Consider the following 17726-nt stretch of genomic DNA (forward strand, 5'->3'; position numbering starts at 1 on the left):
AGAAAAAGAATGCTAACCGAGGCAGCAAAGATGCCAGACCCACAGAAACCAGCCATAAGTTAACCACTGTATTAGTCAGGGTTCTCCAGAGAATAAGGCAAAGGGGGGGTGGAGGGAAAGAGAGAATATTTATTTTAAGGAATTAGCTCACAAAATTTGGGGACTGGCATGTCTCGAATCTGTAGGGTAGGTCAGCAGGCTGGAAATGCAGGCAAGAGCTGATATTGCAGTTTTGAGTGTGAAATCCACAGGGCAACAGGCCGGAACTCAGGAGGGTTTCTATGTTGTTAAAGTCTTGATGAGAATTCCTTCTTTTCCAGAGACCTCAGTCTTTTCCCTTAAGATCTTCAACCAGTTGGATGAAGCTGGTTGAAGCACATTATGGAGGCTAATGTGCTTTGTTCAAAATTAAATACTCATCCTACCTTAGAAGTACCTTCACAGTGTAGGGGAGGCAAATGTTTTTACCTCTACCCTCTTAGGGTTTTCAGCTGGGTCTGCGAATTGACTTGACATAAGACAGAGTAGCAGGAGAAAAGCATACAGACTTACTTAATACAAGTTTTACGTGACGTGGGAGCCCTCACAAGAAAGTGAAGACCCAAAGAAATGGCCAGATCTATGTGCTTTTATACCAGATAGAACAAAAAGAAGTGATTGTAGAAAAGTAACTGAACTGTGGGGAGGCTAAGGAAAGAAAGGAATTATTTTAATAAGGTCTGTTTTACAGAATTCACTAGGTCTGGGTCTTGTGAGTGGAAACTTTGCTTCATTTTTCTTCATAGCACTTCTCACCACTTAATATATTTATTTATTATCTGACTCACCCTCTTCCTCACAACTTGAAAACAATAAAAAAATATGTCTTATTTTTATTCACTGCTGTATCTTCAATTCCAAGAAGAGTGTCTGGTACATAGAAGGTGCTTAATAACACCGGTTGAATGAAAGAATGAGAAACTTTGCTCCCTACATGAGTAGTATGATTCAAGCTGTTTGTGAAAATGAAACAATTCTAACGATGGCTGATGAGCAATGTCCTGTAAAAGTTTCCTCTGTGTTAAGTAAAATGAGAACAGGGAATTTCTGAGGTAAAATTAAATGTAGCTTAAAAAAAAAAAAAAAGCAGTTGGCCAATGGAGCAATGGAAAAAGCATCAGCCTCAGCATCAGCAGACTTAGACTGGAATCTGGCTCTGCCAGTTGCCAGCTGTGTGCCGTGAGCAAGGCTCAATCTCTCGTTTCCACTTCCTCATCTGTATAGTATCTGGGGATACTATTACAGGGTGGTTAATGAGTGGGTTAGGCCAGTGTACAGATGAAAACGCTCAGAACCAGTATGTGCAAAAAAAAAAAAATTTGATACCACAAACTGTCATCAATATCTAAGGCCAGGGAAGGCTTTGCAAATCAAGCATCCCCACAGAACTTTCTCTACATCCTCCTCCAATTTAAATTTTATATTATAATCATACCTCATCTTTAAAAAAGGCGTCCATCGGGCCTCCCTGGTGGCGCAGTGGTTGAGAGTCCGCCTGCCGATGCAGGGGATACGGGTGCGTGCCCCGGTCTGGGAGGATCCCATATGCCGCGGAGCGGCTGGGCCCGTGAGCCATGGCCGCTGGGCCTGCGCGTCCGGAGCCTGTGCTCCGCGGCGGGAGAGGCCACAACAGTGAGAGGCCCGCATACCGCAAAAAGAAAAAAAAAAAAAAAAAAAAAAAAAAGGCGTCCATCTTCTCTAATTAGTTTTCTCCTCAAGCAACAACACTTTGTTTTATGTTGTTGAAATATGATTCACATACTGTAAAATTCACCCTTTTAAGCTTTACAATTCAGTGGTTTTCATTACATTCACAAGGTTGTGCAACCATCATCACTCTATAATTCCAGAACATTTTCATCACCCAAAAAGAATCTTCACGCCCATTAGAGTCACTCCCCATTTCCCCCTCCACTCAGCTCCTGGCAACCACTAATCTGCTTTCTGTCTCTTTGGATTTGCCCAGTGTAGACATCTCACATAAATAGAACCAGACAATATGTGGCCTTGTGTGTCTGATTTCTTTCACTTAGCATAATGTTTTCAAGGTTTATCCATGTTGTAGCATAGATCAGTACTTGATTCCTTTTTATGGCTGGATAATATTCCACTGTATGGACATGCCACATTTCATTTATCCAGTCTTCAGTTTATGGATATTTAGGTTGTTTCCATTTCGGGGCTATTATCAATAATGCTGTTATAAACATATGTGTACAAGTTTTGTGTGAATGTATGTTTTCAGTCCTCTTAGGTATGTATTTAGGAGTGGAATTTTTAGGTCATATTTAACTTTTCTACATCTAATTTTCATTTATAAATATAGTAACTCTATATTTAACTTTTAGAGGAAACTTGCCAATCTGTTTCCCACAGCAACTGCACCATTTTACATTCTTGCCAGCAATGTATGAGGGCTCCAATTTCTCCACATCCTCATCAAGTATTTACTGTTTTATTACGACTTATTATTTTCCCTCACCCACATTAACATTGCAGCAGGCCTAAAAACTATTTAAATAAAAACAAAAAATTTATATGACACTCATATATTTAAAAATGACTCCAAGGTCATTTTCTAATTATTCCTGACAGAGAATATTCAGTATTGCAGCTGCCTTGTCTAGCGAGGGATCAATGCACCATCACACCGTTTCTTACAGAATCCCGGGACAAAAAACCACTTTGGGAACAAATTCCTGACTTAGAGAGCTGCCCGGAGTAGGCACAAGAGTAGCATTTGAATAGCTCTTCATCTGCATTTCACGTTTTTTTACTCTATTCTCTTACTGTCCCACTGCGGGCGGTCTAGCCCTAGGTGGAACCCGGGCCGCCTGTGTGCGCAGGCGCAAACCCTTAGCCCTACCTCCTCCCTCCGGCCCCGGCCCCCCAGGCCCGCCCCTCCGCCGACATGCCACCCTATCTCGGCGCTTTGGGGCTGAGGGAAGAGGAGATGAATGTTAAAGAGGGTCTGCGGCCAATCCGCGTGCGCCTCCGGGAAGCGGCGCTCCACACTGGCAGAGTAAGTCTGATGACGTAGCCACTCTCCAATCCGCATTCTGGGGGCGGGACTCAAGTCGGGCGGTGCAAAGCAGGAGGAGGAGACCGCCGGGTGGAATCACGTCACCTGGGACTGGAGCCGGAAGCTACGTCTAGCAGTGAGCGCCCCCCAGCACCTAAGGCTGCGATGGTGAGTGAGGACGCATGCGCGGGACTACGCGCCGGGGGTTCGGTGTCCCTGCCCCCCCATCTCTTTGGTCGCCCAGTCCTGAGCCTGCACTCCGCCCTCACCTCCTATCCGCCCCGGGACCGAGAGGGAATGGAGATGGAGGGGTGGCGACGTAGAGGGCTGAGCAGGGGTCGGTGGGAGGGTGTATAGAGGCTGGGGAGTAATCTGAGGGGGAGCGGCGGGCCACAGGTGGAATTGGAGACCGGGCTGAGGGGAGTTGTCTGTAGGGTAGCAAAGGTGGGGTGTGGAAGGCCGGTGGAGCCCAGGGGCAGAGAGTGAAGACTGACGGAGGCTCAGGAAGATCAGTGTTGAAGGCCATGTAGAGGGAAGAGGGTCTGGAAGGGCCCTGGCTGGGGAAAGAGGCCTGGGGGACCATTGTCAAGAGAGAGACTTGGGTTTACCAAGGGCTGCTCTCTTAGCCTGCTGCTCACTGATGGCATCTTTACCCACTAGACTTCTGCACTGACCCAGGGGCTGGAGCGAATCCCAGACCAGCTCGGCTACCTGGTGCTGAGTGAAGGCGCAGTGTTGGCGGTGCGTTCTGGAAAAGGGAGGGGGGGCTCCTCCAATACACATCGCCCGATGATGCCTTCTAACGTTGCCCAGTTTAGCCTGATTTGTCTCTGTTCTTGATCTTTATCTGGTATCATGCCTGGCATATAGGAATTAAATTCAGGAATTAAATCAATTAATCTATCTCTGGAATCTTAGTCCTGTAACTGTTTTGAGGTAAAAGAGGTTTACTGACTTTACCAAAGTCAGACTAGTTACAGGTTTGTTGATAACTGACATTATTACCTGAGTTATTCTTGAGTATGTCTTTATTTGGTATTTATTGAAGAGGCTTGGTATTTTGTTCTGCAGTACAATATAGTGTCAGTGCTCTAGAAGTTTTCAATCTAGCTAGAGAGACAAGGCTTAAGGTTAAAATTTCAGCTAGAGAGACAAGGCTTAAGGTTAAAATTTCAAAGTATTGCACATGGTAAAGATAACTGAAGAAGTCCAGAGAGTGAAGGATTCAGCCCTTCGTGTTATAACTTGCGTTTTGGCAAGGAAACTTTCTTGGAAGAGGCAAGAATTCAGCTGGCCTTAAAAGATGGATGGTTGTGAACAGGCAGAAAAGAAAGAGCATATTCAGGGCTGGGAGGTGGACATATTTGCAGGAGTGTGACATCAGCCTGTCTGAATTGCTGGTGGGTTTATGTTGAAAAGATTTGGAAATGTTTGGGGGAAGAAGAGGATATGTTAAGGAAAGATCTGATTGTGGAGGACTTTCAAGGCTGGGTTAACACCTGTGGATTAATCTTGGGGGGTAATAGGAGCTTTGAAGGGTTTTTGAACAGAAACATGAGCTGATGAAGTGATTGAGAGTAATTGTTCTATTAGGTGTAAAGATGAGCCGGAAGGGGCGGGATTCAGAAGCAGGGATGCTGTTGCCAAAATCTAGGTATGCAACAGCTGGTGGCAATGAGAAGGAGCAAGGAGAGAAGAGATTTTTAAAGGAAGAATCGATATGTCTTCGTAATGACTAGAGATAGGTAATAGAGGAGATAACTTTTCCATGCTGTAAGACTTTGAACTCAAGCCTAGAATGATGGTGCCTTAACAAACAGGGACTTAAGAAAGGAAGTTGATTGGCGAGGGGGAGAGGTAAGAGGAATTTTGGTGGCTCAACTTTAAACACTGAGTTTGATATAGAATAATAGCAATTAAATATATAATGCTAGGAGTTATTCTAAGCATCTTGCTAATATGCTCTCGTAACCCTCACAAGCCCATAAGATAGGTATTGTTGTCCCCAATTTACAGATGAGGTAACTGAGGTACAGAATGTCCAAGAGAGCAAAGGGTGCTGAATTTGACTCAGTGGGAGGCCCATATTGAGGAGGTAGGAAGAGGAAGTTGAGATCATCACGAGAAAAGAGGAAGCCCAGGCCACTGTGACATCATTACGCAAGGGCTGGGTAGTAGGAAGGGGTTCAGGGACAAAGGGGATGTTTATGTTTCAGATTCTGCCGATAGGGCAACAAACGGGAAGACTGAGGAAAAGACGGCACCTGGAACAAGTCTGTGGTGGGTGGGCACTGATGTTTGAGAATGTGGTTTTATCAAATAAGTGGGAACAGGGAGAGAAATCAAGATTCAGCGATTAGGAAAACAGCGTCAGTAAAGAAATGGATGAGAGTCACTGCTTCCTGGGAGGAGGCCCGGTATTTTAAGGATGACAAACAGGATGGCATCAAGAGGGGCAACAACGTCACAGGGCAGTTTTTAGGTGGGTCTTTCCAAAACCGGGGGTGACCTTGGGGTATTGGAAAGTGGAGGCAGGTTACAAGTGCTAGAGCCAAAGTGTCCTTGGAGTTCTCTCCCAATTCTGTTCCCTAATTCCTGCCATCCTCCCTCCTCTGTCTGCATGCAGTCATCTGGGGATCTAGAGAATGACGAGCAGGCAGCCAGCGCCATCTCTGAGCTGGTCAGCACGGCCTGCGGTTTCCGGCTGCACCACAGCATGAACGTACCCTTCAAGCGCCTGTCGGGTGAGCCCCTGGCCCTGGTGACGGTGTTGGGGGGTGCTGCTCCCCGAGGCTTCTCTTCTCAGGGAAAAGCACCTGTCTCCTACCAGCCGCCCACCACCTCCCTGGGGTCCCTGGTTCTGGCCACTCTGTTCCCCTTGGTATTCACCCCTGCATCAGAATTATGAGAAAGCAAGAGAAGGAAGGGGGTTTAATGGAGACCTCCCATCTTCAAACCTCTGAGCTTGGAACTGTCAAATTTCTTTGGCTTTGGAGCCCAGCCAGTTTGTGTGTGACTCCCAGGGAGGCCTTCGCACCCCACTAACTCTCTGCTCCCTTCCCTCTCCCGGGGCGGGGGAAGGTGTGTCTCCCCTCCAGTGGTCTTTGGAGAACACACGCTGCTGGTGACCGTGTCGGGACAGAGGGTGTTTGTGGTGAAGAGGCAGAACCGAGGCCGGGAGCCCCTTGACGTGTGAGCCTGCCAGAGGGCGAGGGGCAGAGGTGGATGGGGCCGTGAGCCTCTGTGATGAGGAAGACGCAAACCTCCCCCCGCCTCTCTCTTGATTGCCATTAGAACTAAGGCTGTCTGCTCACCCATTTCCCCTCCCCTACCAGGAAGGGCAGAGGCTTGGGGGCTCTGTACTATGTTAAGGAGAGTGAGGGCGAGGGGACCTCCCTCTCCTCACCTTCCCTCCTAATAAACGTGAGTCTGATGTTCCCAAGCCCAGGGATGTGTCGTGTGTATTGGGGGAGGAGGGTCACACCCCATGTGTCTTCCAGCTTCTAGGGCCTCAGCCCAGAGGAGTGGAGCAAGGCCACATCTAGACATCTAAAAGTGGGACTCAGAAGAAAAAAAATGGGGGGAAGGGAGCTGAGGGGAGCTATTTGGTGTACATGCTGAAGGGAATCTTTCTGAGCCCCCGGGTCTCTGCTCCTGCCACCAACACACACAGAACAGTCATTCTTCTCCTCCTGAACAGGTATTTAATAGTCTTATTTCAGTTGGAAGCAGTAGTTGGAGAATAAGTTACAGGAACAGACAAACCAAAAAAAACCCCCCCCAAAACCAAAAAACCCCACATAAAGTGCTTCAGACTGCAAACGTAAACATGAGGGCGAGGGGAGGCCGAGCTCTCTCCCCTGACCTGAGACAGGAGGGTCATGTCATTGTCGGGTCCCTTTACCATCACCACCCTCTGATCTCAGCCCTGCGGGTGGGAGGGAGGGAGGGAGGGAATGTCAGAGGCAGGGGAGACAACTTAAGGAACGAGGAAAACACTTTGTAAACTTAGAACCAGGGTGCAAGGCAGGGGGCAAGGGAGCTCCTGGAGCCCTTGCCTTGGCCGAGGGGTGGGGCCAGCCCCCCCCAGGAGGTCCGGGAAATACTGTTGGCTTCACGCCGCAGCCATCCCTGTCTGATTCACAGCTTCTTCCCTCGTCCTTCATCAGCAGACACAGACAGGCGGCCCTGCAGGGCCTCCTCACCCTCGGTGGGAGGCATCCCAGGGGAGGCACAGCCTGGAGGGAGCACCGCTCTGCGGGGGCTGTTGATTTCCAGGAGTGTGAGAGGGAGGAGAGCCGGACAGCGCTACTTGACGGGCTCCACCACCAGGACCTTGCACTCGCGCTTGGCGATCTTGTCCAGAGAGAGCACAGCCTTGTCCGGGGGCAGGTAGAGGGGGCGGCCGACAGGCGAGGCCACGGGGGGCGTGATGGCCCTGCGCTCCATCACGCTGCCCGACCTGGGGGAAGGCAGAGGCTATGAGCTCTGGTTGGACCCAGGGCCCCTCCCTGCTCCCTCTCCAACTCTGGCCTCTACCAAGTCCGCTGGCACCCCTCCCCTCTCCGCGGTTCCGTACCTCATGAGGTGGCTGCGGGAGGGCTGTTGGTGGGAGAAGGACTGAGAGCGGCCCAGGCTCGCCTGGTGCCTCTCGACCAAGTCCCGGACGGCAGGGCTGCTGGGGCTGCTCTTGCGAGAGAGAGGCCGGGCCTCGGGCGGAGGGTGGGACACGCTGGCGGTGAACTGCAGCTTCAGTTTCATGTGCTGGCTCAGCTGGGGTAGGGAGACATGGATCAGCCACCCAGCTCGGCTTCCAGGCCCCCGACCTCCTTTCAGGTCATCTTCCCCACTTGACAGGCCGAAGTCGGATCTAAATTCCACCTTCCCTCCGCGCGGCTTTGTAGCACCGCCCATTATGCTTCAGCCACAGAAGCCAGAGGCCCTGACTCCTTCTACCTGACGCTCTGCCTCACCCAGCACACAGCCTGGCCCCCACCAGCCCACCTCGAAGAGCCCCGTCCTCAGAGCCTGGAAGGCGACACTGAAGGTGAGCGCGCTGCCCTTCCGGGAAAAGCCGAGGTTGTTGAGGGGTGTGTGGCAGACGATGGAGTCCAGGGCTGCCTGCATGGCCCGGCGCTCCTCCTCACACAGCTGCTTTCCTGGGGGGCAGAAACGGGGGCTGGGAAACACATCTGTATGGTGTTCCTCAGTTTGCAGAGGGCATTCACGAGCACAGTCTTGATTGATCCTCAGAGCCACTCTGTGGAGTAAACTGAGTATATGCTATTGTTTGCTGAATTTTATAAATGACGGTAGCTAATACTTACTGTGTACTGAGATCTATTCTAACCACTTCACATAATATTAACTCACTAAGTCGCTGTAACAGCCCCACGAGGTATTATTTTCTCCATTTGAGAGATGTGAAATCTGAGGCTCAGAGAGGTTAAGTAACCTACCAAAGGTCACACAGCTAAGAAGTGGGAGAGGTACAAGTCAAACATACCAGGGAGCCCAGCTCCAGTGTCAAGGCCCTTAAAATCACTCTGCCCCGCGGCCTCTCTAAACTCTCCATTGTGACACCATGGAGACCACCCTGGTTCAGAGCCGAAGCAGCCTGCCACAGTCACCCATCTCTGTGACTGCTTCCCTTCCCCTCCCCTCCTTCGGGACAAGGTTAGGCCTGGCAGCCACCTACCAGCCTGGGCGTGCTCCGGGGTCCACACGAGCCTCACAGCAAGGAAGTCTTGGAGATTGTTGAGCAGCGTATAGGTGACAGTGAAACGCTCGTAGGTCCGAACAGGGGACTCACAAGAAGCAGTCATCACAAAGCATGGGCGGTCCAGGCGGATGCTGGGCAGGCTAGAAGCAGTGAGAGAGAGAGGGAAGCAGGGTGTGTGTGTTTTGAAACAAAGATGAACAGGGTGGTACCCAGGCGGGGCCGGGGTGGGGTGTCCCACAAACTCACCGGTAGTGGGTATAGATGCTCTGGGTAAAGGGCAGCTTCGGCGTGGACCACTGAACCACAGCGATCAGGGGAACTTCTAGGCCCTGCCAGAGGGATGAAGGGAAACATCACATGTATCAGAGGTTCCCTCTCCCCTTAGTCAACCCCCTGGCCTCTTCCTCCCACTGCATTTTCTCACCCTTTCTCCTGAACACACCAGTCTCTTATACTCACCTCCTTGGCCCCTGGAGGGGGCTGCTCACCCCCTCTGAGCTGGAATAGGAAGTTGTGTTCCTCCAGAGCACTAAGCAAGCAGGGGAAGCAGCCGGAGGTACCAGGGAGCCGGCAGAAGGAGCCCATGGAGACTTCCCCAGATTGGTGACTAGTTCAGAAGAAAGGGACCAGAGCTGGATCTTTCCACACGAGAGCTCTCGGCCCTGCCCCCATCCCCACCACTGTGCGGCCCTGCCCCTCCCCAGGACCTCACCAGACATTGTCCACCAGCAGCACAGAGCCATCGGGCATGACAGGCAGATAACTGGCATTGAAGTTTGGGAGAATGCGGATATCCCAGATGGAAATTTCCTCCTGGGAGGAGCTGTTCAGCACTGTCGGAGGTAACCAGCTCAGCTCAGAGTATCTGGACCCCTTGGACCCCACCTTTTCCCCCCTAAAATGGATCTATCCCCACCAGAGTAACTGACACCCAGTCAGTGCCCTTGCTGCTGCCCAAGACCTGAGCCGCCAGTCTGCTCACCCTTGAGCACGGTCAAGTGTTTTCCAGCCACAGTGAACTGGCGACATTTCAGAACTGGAGGGGGCAGCAGAGTCAGCAGGGTGCTCACTGCAGGAGAGGGCAGAGGCAAGAGATGATGGGCTGGGTGAGCCTCATTCCAACCCACAGTTCTAATCTTGCTCTTCTCTCCAGCTTGGGCACTTGCCAGTATCACCCCTCCACTGTCCCCCAAACTCCAGACTCCAGCATTTCCTCTCTGCATTCTCCTCCCCACCTTGGGCCTTGAAAGCGCTCTGCTCGCCCCGGAAGGTCTCCCCAGGAGATCGGGTCTGCAGCAAGCGCAGGTAGCCTTGATCTCTGACCTCTGGTGCCTCAACCTCCCGCTTCCACACGGTCACTACAATCTGAGCACAGGGGACACGGGACCACAGTCGAGAGGAGAGACACACAGCCAGCCAGCCTCAGAAAGGGCGTCTGAATTAGGACAACAGCTCCACCCCGTGCCAGCCTTACCTTGGCCTTAGGTGTCCCTGGGGGCAGTCTATCCAGTGAAACGGTGAGTGGGAAGATAACCTCATCTGTGGACACAATTGGTTCCTCCACAGGCAGCTGGGTTGTGAAAAGGGTGAAGAGGTCAGAAGAGTCGAGGCCGCTCGCAGCGCCAGCGTTCCCTTTAAGATCTGCGGTACGTGGTTCTCGCCCTCCCCTCTCCTCACCCGTCATCGGCCTCCCGCTTCCCTCCAGCGTCCCTCTCCCCTCCCGTCTTTGGAGCCCAGCAGACCGCCCCTCCGCCCTGTGCCGTGTCGCCCCGAGCTCCTCACCGTGGTCGCTCCCCCTGAGGTAGCAGGGCCCGGGCCGTGGGTGAGGAGGGGGCTGCAGCCTCGAAACAACCCCCCACCACCAGGGTCCCCGCCCCCCGGGGGTTCGGAATCCTGGTCGCCGGAGCCACCGCCCACGGGCGCCCCTCCGGCGCTGACTGAGGCCAGGGCGGCCAGGGCGGTCGCCAGTTCTGCCCAGGCCCCTCGGGAGCCCAAGCCCGGGCCGCCTCCGGCGCCGGACCCCACGCCGCCCCGGCAGCGCAGCACCAGCAGGAAGCGGACAGTCTCCCCCAGGTAGAGGTGGTTGCGCCGGGGCAGCGCCCGGTACCGGCCCGGGTCCCCAGCCAGCTCCGCGCGTGGCGGCAGCGGCACGGCCGGGAAGTACATCGAGTAGTCGCACTGGGACTCCATGGGCGGCGAGGGTGGCGCGGGCCGGGGAGCGAAGTGGGCCGTGGCCGGCGGAGGGCGAGGGGGCCGCTGGGGTGGGTCCGGCGAGCCCCGAGCCCCGACCGGTGCTGCGCGCGGCCGGACCGGCCCGACAGACCAGCCGGGGCCGGGAACCGGGGCAACGAGCCCGGAACCGAGACCCCGTGGGGCCGGAACCGGGGTGCTGGGCCGAATGACTGGAGAGACACCGGAAGCGGAAGGGAAGGGGCGTGGCCTCGGAGGCGCCGGAATTTGTGGGCGACCGGATTTTGGACAAGAGGAGCGGTGTGTGCGTGTGGTTAACCTGCTGCACGAAGGGTTTAGGTGAGACTGCAGACAGACCCCTTCTTAGAGGAGTACTATGAAGAGAACCCCCTCCAACCCCGTTTCTCCCAGGAAGATGCTCCATCCCCTTCCCTTCCGCCCTATACAGAGCAGGTCAAAGTTTCAAATTATTTATTCATTCAACAAACATTTCATAGTGAAATGAGTATAGCCCAGTAACAAATATTTCATAGAGAGATGGACGCATTATTCCTATCCCTTGTGTCCCAAACAATCTCTTCCGTACTCCATGGTTTGCTCCTCCAGGGGTCTTTGAGAGTGCTGTTTGGACCTGGGTGGGGGGGCGCAAGGTGCTGGAAAGGGAAAGGGGCAAGATGGGGGGAGGATGCTTCTAGGACTAGGATTCCTTGGCACAGGCTGGAGGACGTGGGGCCCACATCCGTGCAAAGTTCCACTTTTCCTTTGGGGAGCAGACATGGTCTCTGGGGGAAGCAGAAAGGGCATGTGGCTGCCTCACACTCATCACTGTGCCCCTGTGGCTCATCTGCTTTTCAGCCTAAGACTTAGTGGTCTGATGCCTAGGGGGAGGGTAGCCTTGAAGTCTTGAGGGGCACAGAGACTGTTGGGGGGAACTGCTTGGCATCTAGCTTGTCCTTGTACTGTAGCTCAGGGGTAGCCAGGCGCTCACACTCCTCCTGGTCTTGGAGGCTCAGGCCACTCCGAAGCACGTAACCCAAAACCTTACCTGACCCAAACTGGAAAGGGCGGAACCGCCGGTCCGTGATGTACTTGGGGTCTAAAGCCTCACCCCCCACCAGACAGTGTTTAGCCAGGGCCTCTCGGCGAGCCCGGAGCTCCGCCACAGCACTGTCCAGCCGGCTCTGGCCGTATTGCTTTATCCGGGCCCACAGGCTGCGGTTGAAGTGAACATAGAGAGCCCAGTCCAGGTTGTTCCAGGCTCGGGCCCGTGCAGACAGCTGCCTGTCCTCAGCAGTCAGTCCACCATCGCCGACAGCACTTCCACCCTGCCCACCTCCAGCCTGAGCGTTGTGCATGAAGCCCACCACATCATCTAGACCCCAGCACAGGGCATCTGCTAGCAGGACCAATGACTCGTCAAAGTACTCGGCCACCAAGACCAGGTCAAAGACAGAGTCCAGCCAGGCCAGATTCCACTGGATGAAGGATGAAGACCCCAAATCTAAAGAGGCAGAGCTGGATGTCTGGCTGTGACCATCAGCAACAGTGGGAATGGGATGGAAGAGAGCATTGGGATCCAAGGTGGGGGCTCGCGGGCCAACACCAGAAGGCAGGTGTGGCAGGTTGGGGTCTCTGGGGGGATGAGGATTCCCTCTCTTGGTCCTCATCTCTGGGGGAAAGGGGAGGCCAAAGTCAAACCATAGCAAGTTGCGTGCATAGTGGTCCCCACGGGCTCGGGGCTGGTAGAAGGCTCGGGGATTGTCCAAGAAGGCAGCCAAGGATGGTGATTTGCGGAAAGCCGATGATGTGGATTTATAGTAGGAGAAGGCAGAGCGGGCCAGAGCTGCTGGGTCTCGGACAATGGAAAAGAAGAAGCTGTCAGAAGGCATGACCTGAAGTACCTGCAGAGAAGAGGAAACAGACATAGGGAGAGAGAACTAGGCCAGGAAGAAACTAAGAGCAAACCCAGTGCCCACTGATCCCCCAGCCTCCTCCAACCTCCTTCTGACAGCTCTGCTGGGAACCCCCAGCTTCCTTCACCAGCTACATAGATCTTGGGTAGGGCACTTAACATCTCTGAGACTCGATTTGCTTATCTGCAAAATGGGGATCCATCATACCTTCCTTCCCAAGTGATTATGGAGGTTACATGAGATAAGGGTAGGAAGGAACCTGGAACATGGGAAGCTCCTGGAGAACATTAACTCCCTTGGGCCTTTCTGTCTGCCTTGGTCAGTAACACTTCTAGCAATCAAGCTTTGTGTTCACTTCTCCAACAAAAACCTAAGTGCCTACTCTGGGACTCTTTGTCACAACTCCAAGAAAGGAGCTGGCCTCAGGCCTTCTCAGGGGGATCACTGGCAGCAAATAGGAAGGAGTCAGAGCAGTCGTAACGCTGTCTCAGGTATAGGCGTCAGGGCAGGCCAAGCCCAGGGTGGCCGGAGGACAGGGCACTCCTGGGGCTCCTTGGCATCTTGCAGAGCAAGAGACGGTCCTGGAATGGGCACTGGGGAGCCATGGCCACTCGGTACGGTCCTGCTCAGAGGCCTGGGATGTGTGATCCCACTTCTCGGCAAGAAGGAAGGTGGGAATTGAGCTGAGCCACACCCTAGCGTGGTCCTGCAGGCAGATCCATGCCAGAACCCAGCTCTGGGGCTCCTTGAAGGGTTTCCGCCTCTGAACGTGACCTCTGTCATTGAACCTGACTCCCTGACAAGTCTTCCAGTCTGCCCTGCCGATGTGGGCATGCCTGCAGGGCGAGCCTGTGAGCTGTATGTCTTTTTGAAGGCATAGGGGAACAGTGCAGAGAACAGTCTGTGGCATCAGATGGACCTAGAATAAAATCCCAATTCAGCCATTTACCAACCGTGTAACTTTGGGCAGGTTATCGAACTTCTCAGAGCCTTCTCAGAGCCTCCATCAGTAAATCTGGGTTAACACTTACCTTGAAAGATGTGGAAGTGTGGGGAACATGGGAGGTAGTGAGAGGTGGTGATGATCATCCTAAACTCCAGAGGAACCTGCCTCAGTGATTGCTGTCCTCGCCTCACTCCCAGCAGTGCCCCCTTGCTTCCCATTAGATCACATTCATGCTGCTCAGCTGCCTTCTCCAGCTCCAGCTCCAACAGGACTGCCTTTGCAGCCACCACTGAAGTTCTACCACCTACACACGTACACACACCAATGCCACCATATCTTTAAGATGTTTTGCTCTAAGAACACCTGATATTTTCCTCTAAGAACACCTGATATTTTCCTTACTACAAAGTCATGTCCACCCTTTCCTATAAAACCCACCTCTCCAGAAAGCCCCACCTCTTTGGATGAATATTCTCCCCACAGTTCCAAATACAAACACACGTACACATGCACACAGCCCACAGAAGGCGCTTTGACTTTGGAGCAGCTGGGCCTGGGTTCAAATGCTAGCTCTGTGGCTTTCCGTTAACAGAGGCCTGTCACTTAGCCTCTCTGAGATTCAACCTCCTCATTTGTGTAGTGGAGACACTTATAATGCCTTCCTGGCAGGATGATGGTAAGATGACTACCCAGCACCCAAGAAGTATTCAGTGAAAGTTTGCTCTTTCCCTGTACGTGTTCATTTGTCCATTGATTTTCTTCCTCCAAGAGGTTCGTGTGTGTGTGTGTGTGTGTGTGTGTCTGTCTGTACGGATAACCTGTGAATGCGTGCACTCATCTCCCCCTTGAGAACTGAGGCTCCGGGGGTTGGGGGTGGGGCCGGGACTGGGGCTTGGCATGTAGCTGATCCTCAAAATCTGGCAGACGTGGTGAGGGGAGTGAGATGCAGTCGGGACAGAAGGCAGTGACTGCGCAGGGCCCTGGTAGTGCCAGTGGAAGGGGCCAGGAAGGGCCAGGTAACTGGAGGGAGGGTTGGCGGGTTGGGGTCAGAGTTGGCGGGACACTGATGCCAGCAGGATAAATTGGTCAAGGAGAGAGAATGCAGTAAACTCTAGATGGGAGAGGGCAGAACTTCAGCTGCCAGAAAATTCTGAGGGAGGGACAGCTGAGGAGGGGGCAGCAGGACTCACCTTTGTGGCCCCCATGCCCAACTCTTGGGTGAGGGGATGCCTGGGGAGCCTCCAGGCCTGGGGTCTCCTCCCCTGGTGGTCTTGGCTACAGGCATGAGCCCATCTCTCGCCAGTCCTGTCCACCCCCTCGACACTCCTCACCTCTTTCAGGTTGAACCTCATGTGATGACAGAGGATGTGGAAGGGGGGCTGGGTGCCTCCACCCTGAGGGCGGTAGCCTTTGACCCGAGAGGCCTGGAAAAGCTTTGGGTAGCCAAACTGGTAGCGGGTGGGGAGGGCGAAGCGCAGCCCATGTCGGTCCCCGTAGCGGTGAAGTAGACTGAGCACAGAGCTGCTCCCGGATTTATGCGTCTTCAGGAACACGAGTCGCTGCCTTGGCAGGCAGGATGGGACAGCTGGTCCCGGGGTTGAGGCCCAGGACTGTCGGAGTTGCAGCCCAGGTAGCCTGGGGGAGAGACGGAAGGGGAAGTGTCCTGTCCCTCAGCAGCAGGTGGATGAGTGTCTTGTGGAGCAAGGACGAGGGTGTGGAGCGTCCTCTGAGTCCCCAAGAGTCACAGCCCCAGGTGGGACGGGGAGGAGCAAGTGGGGGGGCATCTGTGGGGCATTGGGACAAGATGGGAACTCACCTCCTCTGGAAGGGACCCCCCCAGAGCTGGAGGGCAAATCCGATGGTCATGAAGACTCCCAGAGCCACCCCCAGGCTCCGAGGCCCCCAGAGGCGCATGGTCCTGGTAGGAGACAGAGGGCCCGTGTGGCACGGGGAAGGGTGACGCTAGAGAGGGACAGGGCAAGGGCCAGGCACAGAGGCAGAGACAGCCTGAGATAGCCGTGCAGCCGTGGAAGGCGCCGGTTCGAGTTTGGGGGTTCATTCCCCAGGTCTGCTCGCAGCCCCGGTTGAGTCTGCCCCCTGAGTTAGCAGATTTTTGCCTCTGTCAGCGTCTAGAAGGGAAATAAGGGGGAAGAAGGAGAGTCTAAGGAGCAGGTAGAGCCTTCTCTCCTGCTGCTGCAGCTGAGACCTCATTCCGGGCAGGGGGGCAGCGGAGGGGGGAGCCCTCTCTACACCCAGATCTTCTAGGTGCCCCACGACTGCTTCTCTGCTGCCAGCCTGCAGCTCCCTCCAACCCCCACTGACGGCTCCTCACTGAGCCCCAGGGATTTGGAAGGGAAGGGGCGAAAGATCAGACCGGTCCGCTCATACCAGTGAAACGGACATCACCAGGCCCCTGACCACCTCCTCTGCCCCTCTGTGACAAGCCGGGCTGAAGAGCCCCATTCTGAGGCTGAGAGGAGAAGCCATAAGGAGGGAATGAGGGCCAGACAGGGCACCAGCTTAGGAACCCAGGGAGGTGAAAGCACAGGAGCAACTTTGTAAAGAATAAGGGCCGACCAGCTCATCTAAGCTCAGGTATGCTTTCCCTCTCGGCGCCAGGCAGAGCCCAGTGTGTGAGAGGGCCTGGGGGGTGGTGGGTGTAGGGTTGTTTAGGAAGCCCAGATCCCAGATCCCACACACCCCTATTCCCACTTTCCAACCCCAGCAGTGCACCCAGAGGGGATTGAGAGGGTGGGGCTGGAGAGAGACTCTGCGACACAAAGAGACAAAACCCGAATGCCGAGCTTCAGAATTCCTTCCCAGGCCCCAGCTTCCTAGTCTACTGGGAGTCCACACCTGCCCCTTCAATTCCAACCCGCAGCCCCTCCACCAAGCCCCGACGGCCCCCTTTGAGGACGAGCCCGGAGCGACCCCAGGCAGAGAACCCACACCGGCCACCTAGAGACCCGCCCCCTCTGGCATCATCCCCCAATTTCCTCCCCTAACCCAGCGTCCAGGATCCAGCCCCGCACTGGACTCCTTCCTGTGTCCAGATTTCTTCTATTCCTTCCATCCATCCCTGTCTCCTCCTATTACCCCCGATTCCAGCCCGTGACTGGAATCGGTGACTGCTCAGTCTGTTGCCAGCCCTGGGTCGGCTCCCTCTGGGGTTCTCTCTATGAAACCCCCCAAGTCTCCTCCCATAAACTCTAGAGTCCCTCCACCGGCCGAGGCCTCGGCTTCACATGCCCACTCACCAGGCCACCTGAGGAGCAGCAGGGAAATCGGGGTCTGGCCCTCCCGCCTGCTCCAGCCACCGCCCGGTTTCTCGCTCGGCTCAACTTTCCCCCTAAACTTTCTCAGCGCCCAGGCTCCTCCCCCTCCCTCCCTTTGTCCCGCCAGTCTCTGCAGCTGATTCGGCTTTGATCGCGTCTCTGGGTCTCTCCCGCCCAGCACCTTTCCCTCTCCTTCAGGGCACCCAGCCTGCCATTGGAAGACACCAGTTCTACCCTCCTTTGGCACTTAGGAATCAATTATACTTTTTCTTTCAGCTTTCTGCAGAACAAAAGACTCATTCAGGCGATCAAAAGAAGGAAAGAAGAAAGAATAACAGACAAGAGTTGAAAGCAGACATTGTCAAGGACATGACACGGTAGCCAGAGGCTGACACAGAGAACTGGGGCCCTGACCCTGAAGGCAGGGTCAGTGGTGTGGTAATATTAACGGTAGCTTGGGTCCAAAAGAGTTTTGCAGTCCCCTCCCTGCAACTCTCCCCATTTTGTAGATGAAGGTGCTCAGACCCAGAGGGTGGGCAGCTTGCCCAAACTCAATCCCAGGGGACAGGTTCCAAGATAAGCAGGTAGAAATGAACTGCTGGTCACAGAGGCTCTGGGC

General features: G+C 54.2%; 3 protein-coding genes and 1 long non-coding RNA gene across 7 annotated transcripts; 2 read left to right on the plus strand and 2 right to left on the minus strand.

Moving 5' to 3' along the window:
• The first annotated feature begins 3118 nt into the window (after window positions 1-3118).
• LAMTOR4 (late endosomal/lysosomal adaptor, MAPK and MTOR activator 4) lies at window positions 3119-6503 on the plus strand. The gene is made up of 4 exons (XM_082645454.1): window positions 3119-3229; window positions 3722-3802; window positions 5688-5805; window positions 6160-6503. Exons 1-4 carry the CDS (start codon window positions 3227-3229, stop codon window positions 6255-6257), a joined length of 300 nt encoding a protein of 99 aa, XP_082501580.1. The 5' UTR covers window positions 3119-3226; the 3' UTR covers window positions 6258-6503.
• Window positions 6504-6542: 39 nt separating this feature from the next.
• On the minus strand, window positions 6543-11285 carry TRAPPC14 (trafficking protein particle complex subunit 14). Of its 2 annotated transcripts, XM_082645450.1 has the most exons (11): window positions 10566-11285; window positions 10258-10353; window positions 10019-10148; window positions 9766-9852; window positions 9496-9616; window positions 9243-9390; window positions 9030-9112; window positions 8760-8923; window positions 8066-8220; window positions 7641-7834; window positions 6556-7523 (listed from the first exon to the last, which is right to left on the minus strand). In XM_082645450.1, exons 1-11 carry the CDS (start codon window positions 10971-10973, stop codon window positions 7370-7372), a joined length of 1740 nt encoding a protein of 579 aa, XP_082501576.1. In that variant the 5' UTR covers window positions 10974-11285; the 3' UTR covers window positions 6556-7369. The 2 variants fall into 2 exon arrangements, with proteins under 2 accessions (XP_082501577.1, XP_082501576.1); XM_082645451.1 differs by lacking the exon at window positions 9766-9852 and having other exon boundaries at window positions 6543-7523.
• Window positions 8013-17669, plus strand: LOC309817285. 2 transcript variants are annotated; one of them, XR_014296109.1, is made up of 3 exons: window positions 8013-8108; window positions 10350-10429; window positions 17384-17669. It is a non-coding gene; the product is annotated as an uncharacterized lncRNA (long non-coding RNA). The 2 variants fall into 2 exon arrangements; XR_014296110.1 differs by lacking the exon at window positions 8013-8108 and adding an exon at window positions 9549-9625.
• GAL3ST4 (galactose-3-O-sulfotransferase 4) lies at window positions 11430-17215 on the minus strand. 2 transcript variants are annotated; one of them, XM_082645452.1, is made up of 4 exons: window positions 17090-17215; window positions 15649-15961; window positions 15023-15467; window positions 11430-12874 (listed from the first exon to the last, which is right to left on the minus strand). In XM_082645452.1, the coding sequence occupies exons 2-4, from the start codon at window positions 15744-15746 to the stop codon at window positions 11852-11854; spliced, it is 1566 nt and encodes a 521-aa protein (XP_082501578.1). In that variant the 5' UTR covers window positions 15747-15961; window positions 17090-17215; the 3' UTR covers window positions 11430-11851. The 2 variants fall into 2 exon arrangements, with proteins under 2 accessions (XP_082501578.1, XP_082501579.1); XM_082645453.1 differs by having other exon boundaries at window positions 15164-15467; window positions 17090-17214.
• Window positions 17670-17726: the final 57 nt, after the last annotated feature.

Source organism: Mesoplodon mirus (genome assembly GCF_964341445.2).
Source record: "Mesoplodon mirus genome assembly, chromosome: 15".
NCBI lineage: Eukaryota > Metazoa > Chordata > Mammalia > Artiodactyla > Ziphiidae > Mesoplodon > Mesoplodon mirus.